General features: G+C 43.6%; 1 protein-coding gene across 1 annotated transcript in view; it reads right to left on the reverse strand.

The window, feature by feature from the left end:
* Positions 1-18,520, reverse strand: part of LOC126337022 (fat-like cadherin-related tumor suppressor homolog) — a 304,620-nt gene extending 286,100 nt beyond the window's left edge. The window contains exon 1 of the mRNA XM_050001295.1: positions 18,249-18,520. Within this exon, the coding sequence (XP_049857252.1) occupies positions 18,249-18,262 (14 nt within the window). The 5' untranslated portion in view covers positions 18,263-18,520. The remainder of the gene's footprint in view (positions 1-18,248) is intronic.
* Between the last annotated feature and the right edge of the window lie 565 nt (positions 18,521-19,085).

Here is a 19,085-nt window from a genome sequence, read left to right on the forward strand (position 1 = left end):
TAAACTGATAAAAGCCCCTATGCAAATAAACAATGAAATACAATGTTCTTGGCTCTTGAGTCGCAACGGATATAATCTTGGTATTCTGTTCTCTCCACAGTAGGCACACAAAATATTCAACCTTGGCTCAGCGAAGTGCGATGCCGGCCGTAAAACAGCTTCATACAAATAATGCCACATGACATGGTTGAGGATGTGGTACTGATAACATGACATGCTATGACCGAATTTTTCAGTTCGATAATTGTATTCAAAATAAAGTTTCTCCTTCACAAAATCTAATACGAAATATTTTACATTAACTTCAAAATCAGTGAGCTTCTCAACTGTTCTACAATTCTCACTAATGTAGTTAACAATACAAGGATCGTTACATGACAAAAAGTCTGACCGTCTGACAGAATAGATACCAAAATTTAACTTCGTTGTATCAGGTTTACAAAATACACAAAATCACAAATCGGGTGTACCTAATCAAACTATACATTAAATCTGATGGAAGATGCTTGGTTCCTACATTCAAGAGACGGTACTGTTACAATTAGCAAAATCCACATTGCGTTGCTGCATACTTCAAACTAAATATACAAAATTTCATTACCTTACAAAACAGTATTATGCTGCGTCCGTGGGACAACAGCTAAATACTCACAGCTACCCACTACCTTAAAGTCTAACATCCTACCTTTAACAGAGTGCAACGGCAGTTGCTACTGCGTTCTGCGCGTCCCTACTTACAATCTATTCTGCCACACAGGCAACATCTTTTGTTAAGCGGTGTCAAAGATACAATCTCTTCTACATGTGAAAGCCATGTCATGTCATTTTTCATGAAATACGCTACTGGCCATTAAAATTGCTTCAACACGAAGATGACGTGCTACAGACGCGAAATTTAAGCGACAGGAAGAAGATGCTGTGATACGCAAATGATTAGCTTTCCAGAGCATTCACACAAGTTTGGCGCCAGTGGCGACACCTACAACATGCTTACACGAGGAAAGTTTCCAATCTATTTCTCATACATAAACAGCAGTTGACTGGAGTTGCCTGGTGAAACGTTGTTGTGATGCTTCGTGTAAGGAGGAGAAATGCGTACCATCACGTTTCCGATTTTAATAAACGTCGGATTGTAGCCTATCGCGATTGCGGTTTATTGTATCGCGACACTGCTGCTCGCATTGGTCGAGATCAATGATTGTTAGCAGAATATGGAATCGGTGGGTTGAGGAGGGTAATACGGAACGCCGTGCTCGATCACAACGGTCTCTTATCACTAGCAGTCGAGATGACAGGCATCTTATCCGCATGGCTGTGGCGGATCGTGCAGCCACGTCTCGATCCCTGAGTCAGCAGATGGGGACGTTTGCAAGACAACAACCATCTGCAAGAACAGTTCGACGACGTTTGCAGCAGCATGGGCTGTCAGCTCGGAGACCATGACTGCGGTTACCCTTGACGCTGCATCACAGACAGGAGCGCCTGCGATGGTGTGCTCAACGACGAACCTGGGTGCCCGAATGGCAAAACGTCATTTTTTCGGATGAATCCAGGTTCTGTTTACAGCATCATGATGGTCGCATCTGTGTTTGACGACATAGTGGTAAACGCACATTGGAAGCGTGTATTCGTCATCGTCATACTGTCGTATCACCCGGCGTGATGGTATGGGCTGGCATTGGTTACACGTCTCTGTCACCTCTTGTTCGCATTGACGCCACTTTGAACTGTGGACGTTACATTTCAGATGTGTTACGACCCGTGGCTCTACCCTTCATTGGATCCCTGCGAAACCCTACATTTCAGTAGGATAATGCACGACAGCATGTTGCAGGGCCGTTCTGGATACAGAACTGCTGACCTGACCAGCACATTCTGTAGATCTCTCACGAACTGAAAACGTCTGGTCAATAGTGGCCGTGCAACTGGCTCTTCACAATACGCCATTCACTAATCTTGTTGAATTGTAGTATCTTGTAGAAGCTGCATGGGCAACTGTACCTGTACACGCTATCCAAACTCTGTTTGACTCAATGCCCAGGCGTAGCAAGGTCGTTATGGCCAGAGTTGGTTGTTCCCATGGGTACTGATTTCTCAGGATCTATGCATCCAAATTGCATGAAAATGTAATCACATATCAGTTCTAGTATAATATATTCGTCCAATGAATAACCGTTAATCATCTGCATTTCTTCTTGGTGTTGCAATTATAATACAAAATCGGGCTCCACGTACAGATCGACCCCTCACAAGGGAAAGCGGAAAAACATCGTCCGCTAAGTGACAACGTAGACAGAAGTGTGTACTGAATGTTCGGACAGATGACCATTGGAGAGAATTGTGACATACGTGGACGACAGCGGAAAAAGTAAATGCAGAAGTTGGGCTGGGTTGATTTCGGGGGAAGAAGACCAAACTGAAATGCAGAAGTGAATGTCGCACTCGCGAACCCTGTCCTCAGGAAAACAACGCAAAGGGAGCCCCATAAGCCCACAAGTGCAACGTGAGCTGGAATTCCAAAAGCACACATCAGTGATGCAACTGCCCGTAACAGCATAACTTGGTGACAAAGCCATAAAGCTTGGACTATGGAGCAATGGAAGAAAATCATTTGGTCGTCTGATTGTAGTTTCAAAGGGTCTCCAACTTCTGGTCGAGTTTACTCACAAGAGTGAAACGTGATTGGGATTAGGTGATGTTTTGGGGAACCATATCTTAGTATTCCACGGGTGCCATGGTTACTCTGCAAGGTCGCATTACTGGCAAGAATTATGTGGCTATTTTGGCTGATCAGATCCATCTCATGATAACTGCCTGTTACCCAATGGTGATGCAGTGTTTCAAGGCAGCAGGGCGCATGTTCATACAGCTCGCATCGTCCATAACTCGTTTTGTGAGCACTAGGCTTATTTGTAAAATCTCCGCTGGCCACCACAATCACGAGATCTCAGGGCTGTTGAGCCTTTGTGATCTACTTTGAAGAGAAGGATGCATGATCGCTTTGCACCTCCATCATCGTTACTTTAACTTGACGCTCTTTTGTAGGACGAATGGTGTAAGATCCATTCCGACAGGACCGTAAGCTGTTTTGAATGGCAATGGGTATCCCACACTGTATCAGGCACGGTAATATGCTGTGTTTGTGGTTCTTCCGTTTTTCTGTGCACCCGCTGCTACGAATGGCAGAGGATACTTCTCGCACTACTGTGCTTTTCCCCTGCTCTCCTATCCCAATCGCGAATGGTGCATGTGAAGAACTAGTATCGATAAACCTCCATATAAGCTCTAATTCCTAAGTTTTTTCGTCTTGGCAGTTTCGTGATATGTGTGCGTAAGGAAATACTATGTTGTTCTTGGAAACTTATCTCTCGGAATGTCAACAGTAAGCCTCCCCGTGATACACTACACCTCGTTCATAGAGTCTTCCGAGGGAGTTTGTGACGAAGTTGCGCAACAATCTTACGATTCTCAAGTTATTTTATTTATAATCTTGACCTTAGAGATCAAATGAAGCTGTGAGCATGCAACCTTGCTCCAAACTACATCAACTAAGACCGGTATATCAGTAGGAGTTCTGGATTTGACTGTCTAATAACGGGAGTCTTGATTAGAAAATCGCCGTCCGCAGCTCGGGTTGTGAGGTAGCGTTCTCGTTTCCCACGCCCGGGTTCCCGGGTTCGATTCCCGGCAGGGTCAGGGATTTTCTGTGCCTCGTGATGACTGGGTGTTGTGTGATGTCCTTAGGTTAGTTAGGTTTAAGTGGTTCTAAGTTCTAGGGGACTGATGACCATAGATGTTAAGTCCCATAGTGCTCAGAGCCATTTGAACCATTTTTTTTTCTTTTTTGAAGAAAATCGGCAGCGAAGCCTTCGCCTGTTCCTTGGCCTGCACACGGTGCCTGACCTGTATACTTTTCTCTAACATACAATTGTCTGTGGCATCGGTATTGCCTTCCATTCTCTCCGGTTTACTACTACTGCAATCACAATTCGACTAGATTTCTGGCTGTTATTACTAACTCCAGATCGACTACCTCATGAATGATGAACTAATGACATCGCTGTTTAGAAATTTAAAAACAATTTAAGAAATGTTGCAATGAAAGACGTGGATCCCTATCCATTGTGAAAATGCATTCTTTACTAAACTTGGAGAATTTTGCAATTTTAGTGGTTGGTAGAATACACATCTGCGGATTTCATCATCATTTTAGTCCGGTTGTAGTGGTTCTACCGGGGGTACTTTATTATGATGATTAAGTAGAAACTTTCGCCCAACAGACCACGAGAGCTTCCTTCAGTCGCTAAGATTTTTTCATGGGACTCTTCCTAATATCGTGTCGGATCTACTTTTCACCGGCGTAGTGCAGCAGCTCTACGTGGAATAGTCTCCACAAATCGTTGGACGTCGCCTGCAGAAATACTGAGCCACGCTGCTTCTTTAGCCGCCCATAACTGCAAAAGTGTTGCCGGTGCAGGATTGTGTGCACGAAATGACGTCTCGATTATTTCCCATTAATGTTCAATTGGATTCATGTCGGGCGATCTGAGTAGCCAAATCATTTACTCGAATTGCCCAGAATGTTCTTCAAACCAACCTTCTTATGGTCCGCTGAAATGGCGGATTGTCTTCCGCAAAAATTCCATCGTTGTTTGGGAACATGAAGTCCACGAATGGCTGCAAGTGGTCTGCAAGTAGCTGAACATAACCATTTCCAGTCAATGTTTGTTTCAGTTGGACCAGAGGACCCAGACTATTCCATGCAAACAAAGACCACGCCGTTATGGAGTCATCACCAGCATGCTCAACGCCTTCACAACCTGGGTCCGTGGCTTCGTGAGGTCTGCGCCACGGTCGAACCTACCATCAAACCTTACCAAATGAATAGGGGGCTGATCTCACCAGTCCACGGTTTTCCAGTTGTCTAGCGTCCAACCGATATGGTCACGAGCTCAGGGAAGGTGCTGCAAGCGATTTCGTCCTGTTGGCAAAGGCACTCGCGCCGGTCGTCCACTGCCATAGTCCATTAACGCCACATTTCGCCGCAATGTCCTAACAGATACGTTCGTCGCACGTCGCACACTGATTTCTGCTGTTATTTCACGCAGTGTTACTTGTCTGTTAGCACTGACAAATTTATTCGAATGACGCTGGTCTCGGTCGTTAAGCGAAGGCCGTCGGCCACTGCTTCATCCGTGGCGTCAGAAAATGCCTGAAATTTGCTTTTCTCGGCACGCTCTTGACATTGCGGATCTCTGAATATGTAATTTCCTAACGATTTCCCAAATGGGATTGTCCCAAGCGTGTAGCTTCAAAAAGCATTCCGCGTTCAGAGTATGTAAATTCCCGTCGTACACTCATAATCACGTAAGACACCTACGTATTCGTATGAGTCAGCCGAGTACAAATGGCAGTTCCGCCAATGCTTTGCCCTTTCATATATAGCGCACGCGATGCTACGGCAACTTGTATGTGTGCATATCGCTATCCCATGACTTGTCAACTCGATGCATATTAATTGGATAACCATTTAATTGCTAGAAGGCAGATTTTGCAGCAGCGTATCCGCTATTTATTTATTCATTCATTCATGTCAGAAGCATTTACAATCTATAAAATGATGTACAATATTTACATGTGTGTGTGTGTGTGTGTGTATTTACAAGAGAATTATTTACACTATTGCCGCCCAGAAGTTAGCGACCTCTATTGCATTTGGCGTTGCATGAAGCAGGTCTTCTGCTGTGCATGCTGCTGCACGTTGGGTACACGGGAGCAGGTGGAAGGTTGTCTGCGTTGCTCCACACTCTCCGAGCGGCGGCTCCTCTAGGAAACGCCATTAAGTGAAACTGCGCTTACATTTCGTGACACCCGAACATAGTCTGTTGTGAGATCTCCAATTCTCTGTGTAGCCGGGTGGTAGTCTTTCGCTTGGTGTAGTCCATCCCAAAGTACTGGTAAGCCCTGCACGCCATAGTTCGATTCGGCAATGCTGTGGTGCCCAGCTAGAGCCTCGGTAGATCTGAGGGAGCTCTTTCTGGATGTTAGTCGTAAGTTTGCTGGTTGGTAGCCATGTAAGGGGTGTGCTTCAGAAGATTGATTTTTTCTTCTCACTTTTTGCACATACGTCTCGGCAGATGTCGGGGGGTACAATTCCCCCGAGGCTGTATAGTTTATCCAGAGAAGTAGACTTCAGGCACCCGGTGATGATACGACAAGTAACATTTAGAGCGACATCTACTGTTTTGGCATGGAAAGAATTGAACCACACTGGGCTTGCGTATTCTCCGGCAGAGTAACACAACGCAAGGGAATAGGTTCTCACAGTGTTGGCGTGTGCTCCCCACGTTGTGCCTGTTAGCTTTCTGAAGATATTGTTCCTGGCTGCCACTTTTTGCTTGATATTTAGGCAGTGCCTCTTATATGTTGATGCATGGTCAAGGGTGACTTCTAGGTATTTGGAATACGTACAGCGTTCTAGTTATGTTTCTTCCCAAGTGATTTTAAGGGCTCTAGCTGCCTGTCGGTTTTTAAGATGGAAAGAGGAACTGTGAGTTTTTCCAGGATTTGGTCTCAACTGGTTTTCCCTGTAGTAAGCTGACAGTTCTCTCAATGATTTGGACAGATTCTCTTCAACAGTTTCAAAGCAGCGGGCTTGGGCGGTAATAGCACAATCACAAAAGAACCTAAGGAGATAGAAACACAGCCAAAAGGGGAAAGCATTATTACTTAGGCAACTAAAACGTATCAAATGGCTCTGTGCACTATGGGACTTAACATCTATGGTCACCAGTCCCCTAGAACTTAGAACTACTTAAACCTAACTAACCTAAGGACATCACACAACACCCAGTCATCACGAAGCAGAGAAAATCCCTGACGCCGCCGGGAATCGAACCCGGGAACCCGGGCGTGGGAAGCGAGAACTAAAACGTCCGGCTTTTACACTTGGGGACTGAACTTTCGGCACAACCGTAGGGAACAGCACGAGGTCGAGGTGAGGCAAGGCGAGGCGAGGGTAGCTCCAACGGCCGATACGTGCGCAGTTCCAGCAGCAGTCACACAGTGTGGCCTTGGGGAGCACGCGCCCCGGCACGTATGGGCTGTTCCAGCAGCACGCGAAGGTTCCTCGTCGCAAGCATTCCCTTTGAGCAAGCAACAAGTGGAATGGATTTTTAGCGACTGGGGGAAGCTCTCGTGGTCCGTTGGGCGAAAGTTTCTACTTAATTTTCATAAGAAAAGAAAATGAAAATGAGCGGTTGGCATCATTGGCCGGGAAGCCCCTGACGGGGCAGGTCCGGCCGCCTTGGTGCAGGTCTTATTACACGCGACGCCACATTGGGTGACCTGCGCGTCGGATGAAATGATGATGAAGACAACACGACACCCAGTCCCAAAGCGGAGAACATCTCCGACCCAGCCGGGAATCTAACCCGGGGCCGTAGGACGGCAATCCGTCACGCTGACCACTTTTTTCTTGCATTTTGTTCCTTGTTCATTGTTGTGTTTGGTCGCTCCGGACGTCAAATGACATCCGTTCAAGCTCGTTGTTGATCCTTTCACTCAGTTTTTTATTACAGAGACCAACCAGCTCTCTGACCGAACACGCTCAGCTATCGGGGCGGACATTATAAGAAAAGTGCCCCAGGTAAAACCACTACAACCGGACAAAAATGATTATGAAACTCTGAGATGTGTGTTCCACCAACCACTAAGGTCTTTTATTTGTAAAAGTCTCCTAGTTTAGTAAAAGATACATTTTGACAGTGGATCGAGATCGACGTCCTTCATTGCGACATTTCTTAAATTGTTTTTAAATTTCTAAACAGTGAGGTCATTAGTTCATCATTCATGGGATGATCGATCTGGAGTTAGTAACAACAGCTAGAAATCTGGTCGAATTGTGATTGCAGTAGTAGTGAAACCGAGACACTGAAAGCAATATAGATGCCAGAGACGAAATTGCATGAGAGAGGGAAGTATACAAGTCAGGCACCATCTCCAGGACAAGGAGCAGGCGAAGCCGCCGCCGCCCCCCTCCCCCCCACCCAGGCGATTTTATGGTATCTAATCAAGACTCCCGTTATTAGACAGTCAAATCCACAACTCCTATTGACATACCGGTCTTAGTTGACGTAGTTCGAGCAAGGTTCCATCTCCACAGCTTCATTTGATGTCTGAGATAAGGGAGTTATAAATAAAAAAATTGAGAATATGTGCTTAGGCTTCATTTCTAGTGCAAACAGAAACATGCATCTGAGGCATTCCAATATGGCTGCCATCGGTGTCCCTATCACACCAGTACTCAAAACAAAAATACAGCGCCGTCAGAAGCGACACACGGCGATCAGACCAACCACAGCCTTCTTCATCCCCCTAATTCTTTCCTCGCTCCATAAGCGATTGGAACAGTGAGAAATCCTAACATGTTGCACCCTGTTAAATACCCTCTGGCATGCACTTCACAGTAGTTTTCAGAATATTTAGATGTAACGGCAGATCTTCCTGTCACTGATGATACTCTCGATAATTTGCCCACCTTCGCCCGAGACAGATTCTTCCGCAACTGAGGCTTGTGACGTCATTTATCTCGTTAATCAAGCTATATGTCATATTCACAAAACATCTCAATTCAAAATATCTCATATTCACAAAACGTCTCAGTTCAAAATATCTTTTGTCCAGTTCCAAATCACTAAAGGGACCAATTTTGCGGGAACTTCAATGCATCAAAATGAAAACTGGAGTATCTCACAGACTGCCAGTTTTGTTCACATACTCGCTCCTGTGAACGGGAACGCGTTATGCAGATCTTGGTGTCACTCGCGTCCACCTGAAAAGTTTTTACTGAGTTTAACGAAGGCGATGTTGGCCTCATATTTGACGATGCCCTTTGGCTACACTGACTAAAGGATTCTTCTAAGAAATACCAAATTAAGATAACCTGAAGACGCCTAAATAAGGCGAAACGCGTCGTTGAAAAATAAAAAACTAAAATTGCAAACAAGACCGTTTTTAACCAATACTGTTAAGCACTGGTTTACTGTATGCCACATATGGATTGGAAGAATTACAAACAAATAACTTTTTTTAATATATTTACTGAACCAGATTGGCATGGCGATAGATAAGCTAAAAATATAAAATTAAAAATCCGTACAAAAATTCCAAAATTTAAATTGAACAGAGTGCTGTTACGTAAATTAAATTCATATTGTTTGATTTTTTGCCTCTTTTCAGTAGTCGCAGTTACACAAATAATATAGGTTATATCTTTTGTAATTGTAATAAAGGTTTTATTTAGGTCACACGCGATTAACTTTATTGTAAAGCATCTTCAGTGGTCAGCTGTTTTGTTTCCTACTGCAGTGCTAACGTTTGTACATATAGAAAACGAATCAAAACTAAGATCTCCAACTGGTACTGGGTGGATATCAATTAAAAAGAATACGATCCACAGAACGTTTAGGAACGTAGGTTGATCAAAACAAACTGGAAAGACCATTTCACAACATTCTCCCAAAGACAATTTTGCATGATTTGCACTGACAGTCATTTCTAGTGCTCCTCAGAAGGTGTTTAGAATGACTTGCTTTCGTTACTTCCAGCACTTTTTAATTTATCGAATAGCTTTTTGGGGGGCGGTGTGTGTGTGTGTGGGGGGGGGGGGGGGTTAAACTAGTAGTGGTTTCAACGAAATTTTATGCATTATAGAAAAGGCTATCCGAATCTTGTCACACAGCTCTTCAAGGGCTCACAGCAAGACCGTGTTTTAAAAGTTGTGTGTCCTTTCGGTACCCCCTCTACACATAGACAAACATATGTTGATGACAAGAGCTAATCTTTGAGATCTGCAAATTAATAGCGATTGCTACGGCTATAAGACTCGCAACTGTGGGGCCCGTGCAGGCAAAATGACCAACTCGTACTCAAAGACGTTAGTGACTTTGGTGTTCTGTATAATGCGTTTCCAACGTATATAAAGAGGATGGAATAAGAAAAGGCTTTTAGAGAAGAGTTAAAATAATTTCTTATTGAAAAAGTGCTCTAACAGTTTAAATGAACAGGTTATCTCACAGAAACACTAGGCCCCATTTCTTGTTGGGTACTTTTTTATCTTCGAATAGATACCATGTATGTTGTGTGTGTCTTTTCACAAGAATGCTTCTGCTGATGGTTTCCTGTTTTCTCTGTTTCAGGTGCACGGCAAAACACGACCTCCATGACGGGATTGGTTGCAACATTGGTTGTAATGGAAATAGTGTTGAGAGGTATTCGTGTGTACACGTGTTATACTGTCTAGCAGTGTTACATAACGTTTACATTTTTTCAGAAGTGGCACTGACGACTTCTTATGCATTTTGCAATTTCCTTGTAGGCTATATGTGGTTGAGTTTCCTATCCTGTGGCAAACTAGTTTGTTAAGGTAGTGTTAACGCAATGGACTCTCATCCATAAGTAGTCGAATTAGTACCCTGTCGGTCACTTTTTCCCAGGGTGCTACGGTGAATTCTGGTATGGTTCCATTGATAAGGCCATGGCCGTTTTCCTTCCCTATCCTCACCTAATCCTATCCTACTTTGTACTGTGCGGTTATACTGTAATAAAGTATAGCTACTGACAGAGGTCCAGTGTGGGCTGTAATTATCGTATGGCAACAGAACTTAGTAGATATTCCAATGCATTACTGCGGAATCGATTTACGCTGGAAAAAATTAGTTCCAATTTTGGCCACCAGGTGCAAATCTGGCGCTGTGAATGCAAGAAAGACGTATAAAGAAATGTTTCCCTTCGTAGTGGATTAGGAACGAGACATGGGCAGGAGAAGTGCAAAGACAACGCTGAATTTGTTATTGACTACCACTTACCAGTACATAATTCTTCCAACATGAGCACCGGAGACGACGACGAGTTGTTGCATCCGTAAAACGACGTGATCAGTAGTTGCTCTCAGCAGTTGTGGTGAAATCTGGATATCGTGTTCCTGTATACTGGCCTTCAGACCGAACGTGTCCCTGGTCAACGCGTTCTTTTTGATATCCCCTGAGACAAAAGTCACAGGGATTCAGATCAGCTGATCTTGCAGGCCATGCAGTTGGAAAACCTGGAAGAAGGAGCTTACAGGCGCTCAACAACGAGGTTATCAGCGCTGGGAAACCTTTGGAGGAAACTCGTGCGTGGAAGGTTGCATAAAGCGGATCTCTCACTGGGCGAGCGGCATGATGTGTTGCCCTGTCTTATATGAAAACAGTGGTTTCGACATAATTGCGCTCTTCCAAAGCAGGAATACCACGCTGTATAAGGAGGTTTCGATAACGTGCAGATGTCACCGTACACCTCTTCCAAGAAGAACGGACCGAGAATAAAGGCGCTTGTGAATCCACACCACAGCGTCACTTACGGTGAGTACAATACCTCTTCGCGGACAACATTTGACTTAACAGTACCCCAAATTCGATAGTTCTGTGTGTACACTGCATCCTCTAGTGCAAACTTTGCCAAGTTTCTCCATAGACTATTGCCCAGCCACATATCGTCCGCTTCGATCCGTACCAGAAACCAAAGAGTAAATTCAGAACATTGCTACGGATCATGAAGTTTCAGTTTCTGCAACGTCTGGATTTTCTTCGGGTACCAGAGTAAAGGAGACCGCTAAATTTTCCGTACTGCTGACCATGAGCTGGACATTTCTCGTGACACTACACTAACACTATACCGGTTACGTGCTGCACGGACAGTTACAGCAAAAGCAATCTCCTCGATAACTTACTCCGTCTCTTACAAGTGCCACATCAAGCTGACCCGTGTTCCCGAATTACACCACAACAACATTTAATGATATCGGGTGACACGCTCTGAGTACAGCGTCGTAACTACTGCCGCTCACATAAAACAGTTTGACTAACAGCGCACGGTCCCCCTTCTTGATAGCCACACTGTTCGTTCTCGCTATGACGTCAAATCACAGTGTGTACGTTATCCTGACATTCAATCTAAAGCGCTAGAATTTCACTTGGTGGCCAACATTGGAACTAATTTTTTCTCCAGAATAAATCGGTCCCGCATTTACGGATTAGAGTATCTACCAAGTTTCGAATGTTGATTCCTGTCGTATGCCTGAATATTGACTATCGCTTCTTAAACACCCTGTAGATCTCAGGTATATCACACTTCTAAATCGCGAATCTAGAGCAATTCCAAAAAATTGTTCAGGGTTTAATATTTCAACCCATCAGCTCTGGCCTCATGAATGAGAATCGCAATGGTTTGGTCACCTGTTCCTAATTGGACTTTTCTTCTGAATGCTATCTTCTAGAATGTTCTCCCGTTACTATTATTTACATTCTCAAGTTTCCACCGAAATCACGAGACACCCTGTGCTATTTGAGCCAGACCACAAATTCTAGCTTAAGAACTCTATCCTACGTTGAGAAAGTTCGGACCGTGCAGCAGCGGTATTTCGCACTACACTTAAGACATCTACATATGCGTTACATTGCTGCTTGCAATTCACACTTAACTGCCTAGCAGGGAGTTCATTGAACCATCTTCAGATTATTTCACCACCACTGCACTCTCGAACAGCGCGTGGGAAAAATGAATACTTAAATCTTTCCGTGCTAATTCTGATTTATTTTATTACGATGGTAATTCCTTCCTATGTAGATGGGCGTCAACAAAAGATTTTCGCATTCGATGTAGAAAGCTGGAGATTGAAATTTCATGAAAAAATCTCGCCACATATTTACACCTTTGTTTTATTGATTGCCACCCCAGATCGCGTATCATTCATGATACTCTTTCCTCTATTTCGCCATAATATGAGTTGCCGTTCTTTGAACTTCGATGTAATCTGTCAATTCTATCTTGTAAAGATCCTATATCGCACAGCAATACTCTAGCAAAGATTGGTTGATTCGGGGGCGGGGACCAAACAGCAAGTTTATCGGTCCTTTCGGATTAGAGAAGGATGGGGAGGGAAGTGTCCTTTTAAAAGAACCATCCCGGCATTTGCCTGAAACGATTTAGGGAAATCACGGAAAATCTAAATCAGGATGGCCAGACACGGGTTTGAACAGTCGTCCTCCCGAATGCGAGTCCAGTGTGCTAACCACTGCGTCACCTCGCTCGGCCCTAGCGGAGGACGTGCAAGTGGTCTCTTTAGTAGATCCGTTGCATCTTTTAAGCCAATAAAACGCAGTCAGTCTGCCTTCCCCATAACGTTATCTGTATGACTGTTCCAACTCAGTCATTTAAAATCTTAGGTGTTCATTTCAATTGACAGCCTTCAAAGTTGTATGATTTATCGTGCAATCGAAATTTAACGCATTTCTTTTTAGTGCCGTTGTGGATGACCTCACACTTCTCATTATTTAGTGTCAATTGGCACCTTTCGCATCATGCAGCTATCTTGTCTATATCATATTGCAAATGGATGTGATTATCTGATGACTTTACTAGACGGAAAATGACAGCATTACCTTCAAACTATGTACGATAGCTGCTCAGACTGCCTCCAAAACCAAATATGTAAATTATGAACAGCAGAGGGGCTGTAACACTTCCTTGGGGTAACGCCAGATATCACGTCTGTTTCGCGCGATGACTCTCGCCAGTTACTACGAACTGTGACGTTTCTGACAGAATTACGAATCCATTCGCACAACTGAAACGGTACGCCATAGCACACAATTTTATTAGAAGCGCTTATGAGGAAAACTGTCAAAAGTCTTCGGGAAATTTTGGAATATGGAATCAATTTGAGATCCCCTGTTGATAGCACTCATTACTTCTTGAGAATAAACAGCTAATTGTGTCTCACAAGAACGATATGTTCTAAATACGTACTGACTTCGTGTCAACAAATCTTAGTACATAATGGTCGAACACAGTATATGTTCCAAAACGCTACTGCAAATCGACGGTAGTGATATGGGTCGGTATTTCAGCGAATTACTCCTATTTCCTTTCTTGTGTATTGGCATGACGTGTGCAACTTTCTGTTCTTTAGGTTTGGATTTTGTCATCGAGTGAGCAGTTTTATACGATTGCTGAATACGGAATATGTAAACCCTCTACGGAGCATCTTCCCTACAGTCTAAGGCCTGTAGCTCGTCCAGTGGTATACTTTTGAATCATAATTCCGGTCTTCCAATACGCTACTAAAAATGATATGGCAAACAATTTCGATGTTAATGGTTTGTCAATTATTTGTCTTACTTTTTTTTAGACACTGTCCGCATTTTTTGCAGCCCCGTATTAGTACTCAAATCAGCGGGTATCACTGGTAAGCACCGTGGACAACTATAGCAATAAGAGAACACTGTTGTTGTTGTTGTTGTGGTCTTCAGTCCTGAGACTGGTTTGATGCAGCTCTCCATTCTACTCTATCCTGTGCAAGATGCTTCATCTCCCAGTACCTCCTGCAGCCTACATCCTTCTGAATCTCCTTAATGTATTCATCTGTTGGTCTCCCTCTACGATTTTTACCCTCCACGCTGCCCTCCAGTACCAAATTGGTGATCCCTTGATGCCTCAGAACATGTCCTACCAACCGATCCCTTCGTCTAGTCAAGTTGTGCCACAAACTCTTCTTCTCCCCAATTCTATTCAATACCTCCTCATTAGTTATGTGATCTACCCATCTAATCTTCATAATTCTTCCGTAGCACCACATTTCGAAAGCTTCTATTCTCTTATTGTCCAGACTATTTATCGTCCATGTTTCACTTTCATACATGGCTACACTCCATACAAATACTTTCAGAAACGACTTCCTGACACTTAAATCTATACTCGATGTAAACAAATTTCTCTTCTTCAGGAACGCTTTCCTTGCCATTGCCATTCTACATTTTATATCCTCTCTACTTCGACCATCATCAGTTATTTTGCTCCCCAAATAGCAAAATTCCTTTACTACTTTAAGTGTCTTATTTCCTAATCTAATTCCCTCAGCATCACCCGACTTAATTCGACTACATTCCATTATCCTCGTTTTTGCTCTTGTTGATGTTCATCTTATAGCCTCCTTTCAAGACACTATCCATTCCGTTCAACTGCTCTTCCAAGTCCTTTGTTGTCTCTGACAGAATTACAATGTCATCGGCAAACGTACGCAACACAAATAGAAAAACTCATAAAATGATACACTGGGATTGGAATCTGCGCTCAAATGCCTAGCAGCAACTAGTCTTAACGCACAATAGCGGACTTACGTTAACGTATTTGGTAGATTTTTCGTAGAACAGACGAGATACTGCTTTAACACAAGCGAAGCGTGTCTTAACCAAAGCGTTCGATACCGCCTCTGTAACTCCCGGCAAAAATGTCATCTTTCAACCTAATCTAGACCCCCAGTTACAGTATAGTGACACTAGAACCTACTTTCCAAACAACACATACACGATAGAAAGAGTCAGTGTCATGTTCTCTTTGTGTTCACGAACGTTTGACGGCACATACCACATTATTATGTTACGAGACGAAGGTAACATACGGTATCGGTAAGCTTAGTTGACGACTGGGTGTTTCCCTTGCAACATGATACATCTAAGGAAAGAAAATGTGCAACGTCCTAGGGCATGCGATTCTGCAGTTCATTAAAAGAAAGACAAAATCGTAAAGCATACACGTAATGAAAAACTTCAGCGCCCTTTTTGCAACGGTTGCAAATCATGTATGCTTAATTAACCTACATCTACGCTCCAACTGTTAATGAAGTGAAACGACACCCCGTGGTGTGATACAATTGAAAGCAGTGACCTGTAATGTAGATGAAGACAGTTTCTTGTAACTATAGTCAAATTCGTTCAAGAAACCTTAATTCGCTTTTACTATTTCGAAATACACATACAAACTAGGAGGAATAGCTATAAACACTGCATGCTAAGAACACTTCAGCCACACCATTCTCCTGACACATCTCCGTAAAATTATAATGTGCCTAACTAACAAAACTTACGTCGGACACACACACACACACACACACACACACACACACACACACACACACACACACGTGTCAGTAGTTCTGTCTAGTTGAATGGTTGCCTGTTCGGCTCTGTATGTGGCCAAAACCACCATCTGCTTTCAGAAGTAGTGATCAATATATCTAGCGCCTTCAAGAAATATTAAAGACATTAATGGCAGGTTTTGTAGCTAGTTTCCCATGCCAATCGCTTACTAATCCAGATGAGCTGCCTTATTGCCAGGACGTCTACTTCGTGTTTCACTGTCTACATTTTTTCATCATTTGCAGTGAGCTTACCCAGATAAACCACCTTTTAAACGACACCATATGCTAAAAAGACCCGAACCCAGCAAATTTTTTTTATGGGTGCTTGTACAGACTATGCAGCCGTACGTGACCCACGTAATATCTCGCTTCTTGCAGATTGCTACATGGTTCCTTACACATGTCACCTAGCTAAAGATAATTTCCTTTTAATCTGAACGCCAGTTGCTACCTTTGAAAATGAAATCTGTACAATTGAAGTATTTGTGAATTCAGTTTGAAAATGTACGTGACAAATATACTTCAATTCTTATCGCGTTGACAGCAAATGCGTGACAACATCGGGGATATACTGACCGCGAGATCGCAATCTTATGCCAGTTACAGAAATTTGTTATGTTCTATTGTAGTTGCTATGCTTTTCTATTTCAAAGTATTTATCAAATTAATATGCGATGTATTGTAGCAATGCATATCAACAGAGAAGTTCCTGCGTCGGAAACAGGCCAGCTGAAATCAGTTGTGTTGTCAAGGTAAATGTGTAATGCTACGGTAGGACATAACAAATGACTATCTCCGAAACACTGTTAGGGACAGAAAGCGTTTGACGTCTGAGCACTGTAAACCTTTCCTAACAACCAGTAACACAAATATCCGATTCCCGCTTCATTTGCGGATTTGACGTCCTTTGTCAGAGGAAGACGAGATGAGAAATGATCGTTATCTGAACTTCCCATAGGGAACAAAGCTTTCATATCTTTCTCACAGTCTCGTCCAGCTTCCCGTGAGACGGCCTTTTGTGTCAGTTGGCCTACATCACACGAACAACAAACTACGTGTGTCCCAAAGTTGACGAGACAGCGCTGTAAGAACGTCAATGTCAGCGTCGCAGAAAGGCGTTTAAAGCACAACTTTCTTCCTTAATACAATAAGCCAACCAAACACCTGCCGAAAACTATATATGTTGGGGTAAAATCGGTTGATTTATCCTCGGCTTTAGGACAATTACTAAATGAGGGAACATGTCGATAGACTCTTAACAATGTACGCGCTAGTGATTTTTCTTTTTTGTGCTCTGGACTTGTATGAAGGATTCTACATTTACTATTACATTCGATAGTCAACGTGTTGTGTATGGTAAAACTAATCTAGCACCAATACCTCAGTATTGCATACAAGGGCGTATTAAGGAAGAAAACGTTGAATGTCGAATGGTTCTGTATGTCATACTCTAAAATTTATTTATCAGGTTCCGTGGTACCACACGGACCAAAGGTACTTTATCATGGAACGAGTCAGTACCTAATTTATAGGATGTTGATTAGAACATTTATAATGAAAATAATTACTAAACACGAGAAAATTGTAAGAATATAGGAATAATTAACATATTACAGAGTACAGTGCTGAACGATCGCGAGGAATTCCGGTACAGAATATGAGGAAACCATTCAACTGCGATGTGAATACTTTGTGCTTAGCGTTATTTTTAGTCCTACTGGAAGCCAGTTGGTAATGCAACCTACTGAATAGTGCGCGCCTTTTCGTACATTGCTTAATGAAGGGCTCTCCAAGTGCATGTCGTTGTTCCGTCTAGTTTTCATTGAATCAATGTTGCAGTTTCTGCGAATTACCAAAAATTTGTCAACAAATCCATTGATGTATATTTACATAGATCGTAGATAGTACCGAAGCACCTGAAGAATGGTTTACGTTTGAATTCGCAAACTGACTATGCGTTTCCTGTTAAATTCACGATAGTTCTTTTAGTAAGGAGTCACATATTCTCAGAATATGCCGTCAGGTTAAAGTGTCAAGTGTAGCGTTATTACAAGTAGCAAGTACCGCAATGCCAACATTTTTACATCAACAATATTTTCGTTTGCAGCTAATTAGCTAGAAATTAGTGGCGTATAAAATACGCGGAATGAAATGACGATCTCGAGTCGCACTTACTTCGCGAGATAGAAATAATGTGGAACGAAGCATTTTCAAACATTTTGTTACTTACTGCAGCCGCTGCATTCGAAGGCGTATTGTTTTCGGCGTCGTTTTCGGAGCACTTAGAACTGTTTTATTGCATGTTAGAAGTCACTGTGGATTGCAGGAAATTCACTGTATGCGAAATCGCTAGCGTAGCGTGCGTTCGGGAGCGCGGTCGGAGTGACGCGACGCGAGCATAGATTCGTGACGGTAAACAAACACGGCGGAGGTGAGCTGAGGGGACGAACACCAGACGGCGGTGAGCGGCGTCCGCGACTGCGGCTCAGCCTGGCGGCTGCCGCCGAACACACCTGCGCGCCTTGCCGCGCTCGCTATGCGCATGCGCAGTGCTGCGAGAGCAGCCCCCCACATTAGCGCATCTGCCAATGTTCCCTCCAGGTACAATCAGACGCAGGTGGGCTGGTTCCCATCCCTTACGAGAACCTTTTACGAACTCTTTAAATTCCCATCTCTCGTCACTCACGCGGAACACCTAATAACCTATACCACCCGTAAACTTCCTTCCCAGTACTAGTGCGCTGCCACTCCTCTACCTACACATCCCACCATCCCTCCACCTGCACGCCCTCCACGTCCTCCTCCAAAGAAATTTCAACCCTCTCCCTTTTCCACACCATGAGCTCCGCCTCGACATTTACCCGTCACCCGTCCTACCAAGTCAGAATCCATCCCCCCCCCCCATTCACCCCCCCCCCCCCCCCAAGGGCTCCCTCCTCCCCCTCTTGCAATGCCACAGCTCCTACTTTTTCCTTTCTTTGTCTCTCCTCTCCCCACCCCATTTTCCTTTCAGATCTGTATATCCCAATATCAGGCACCCCACTCTCCTTGTCTCCAGCAGCCACCT

Source organism: Schistocerca gregaria, chromosome 2 (assembly GCF_023897955.1).
Source record: "Schistocerca gregaria isolate iqSchGreg1 chromosome 2, iqSchGreg1.2, whole genome shotgun sequence".
Taxonomy (NCBI): Eukaryota; Metazoa; Arthropoda; class Insecta; order Orthoptera; family Acrididae; genus Schistocerca; species Schistocerca gregaria.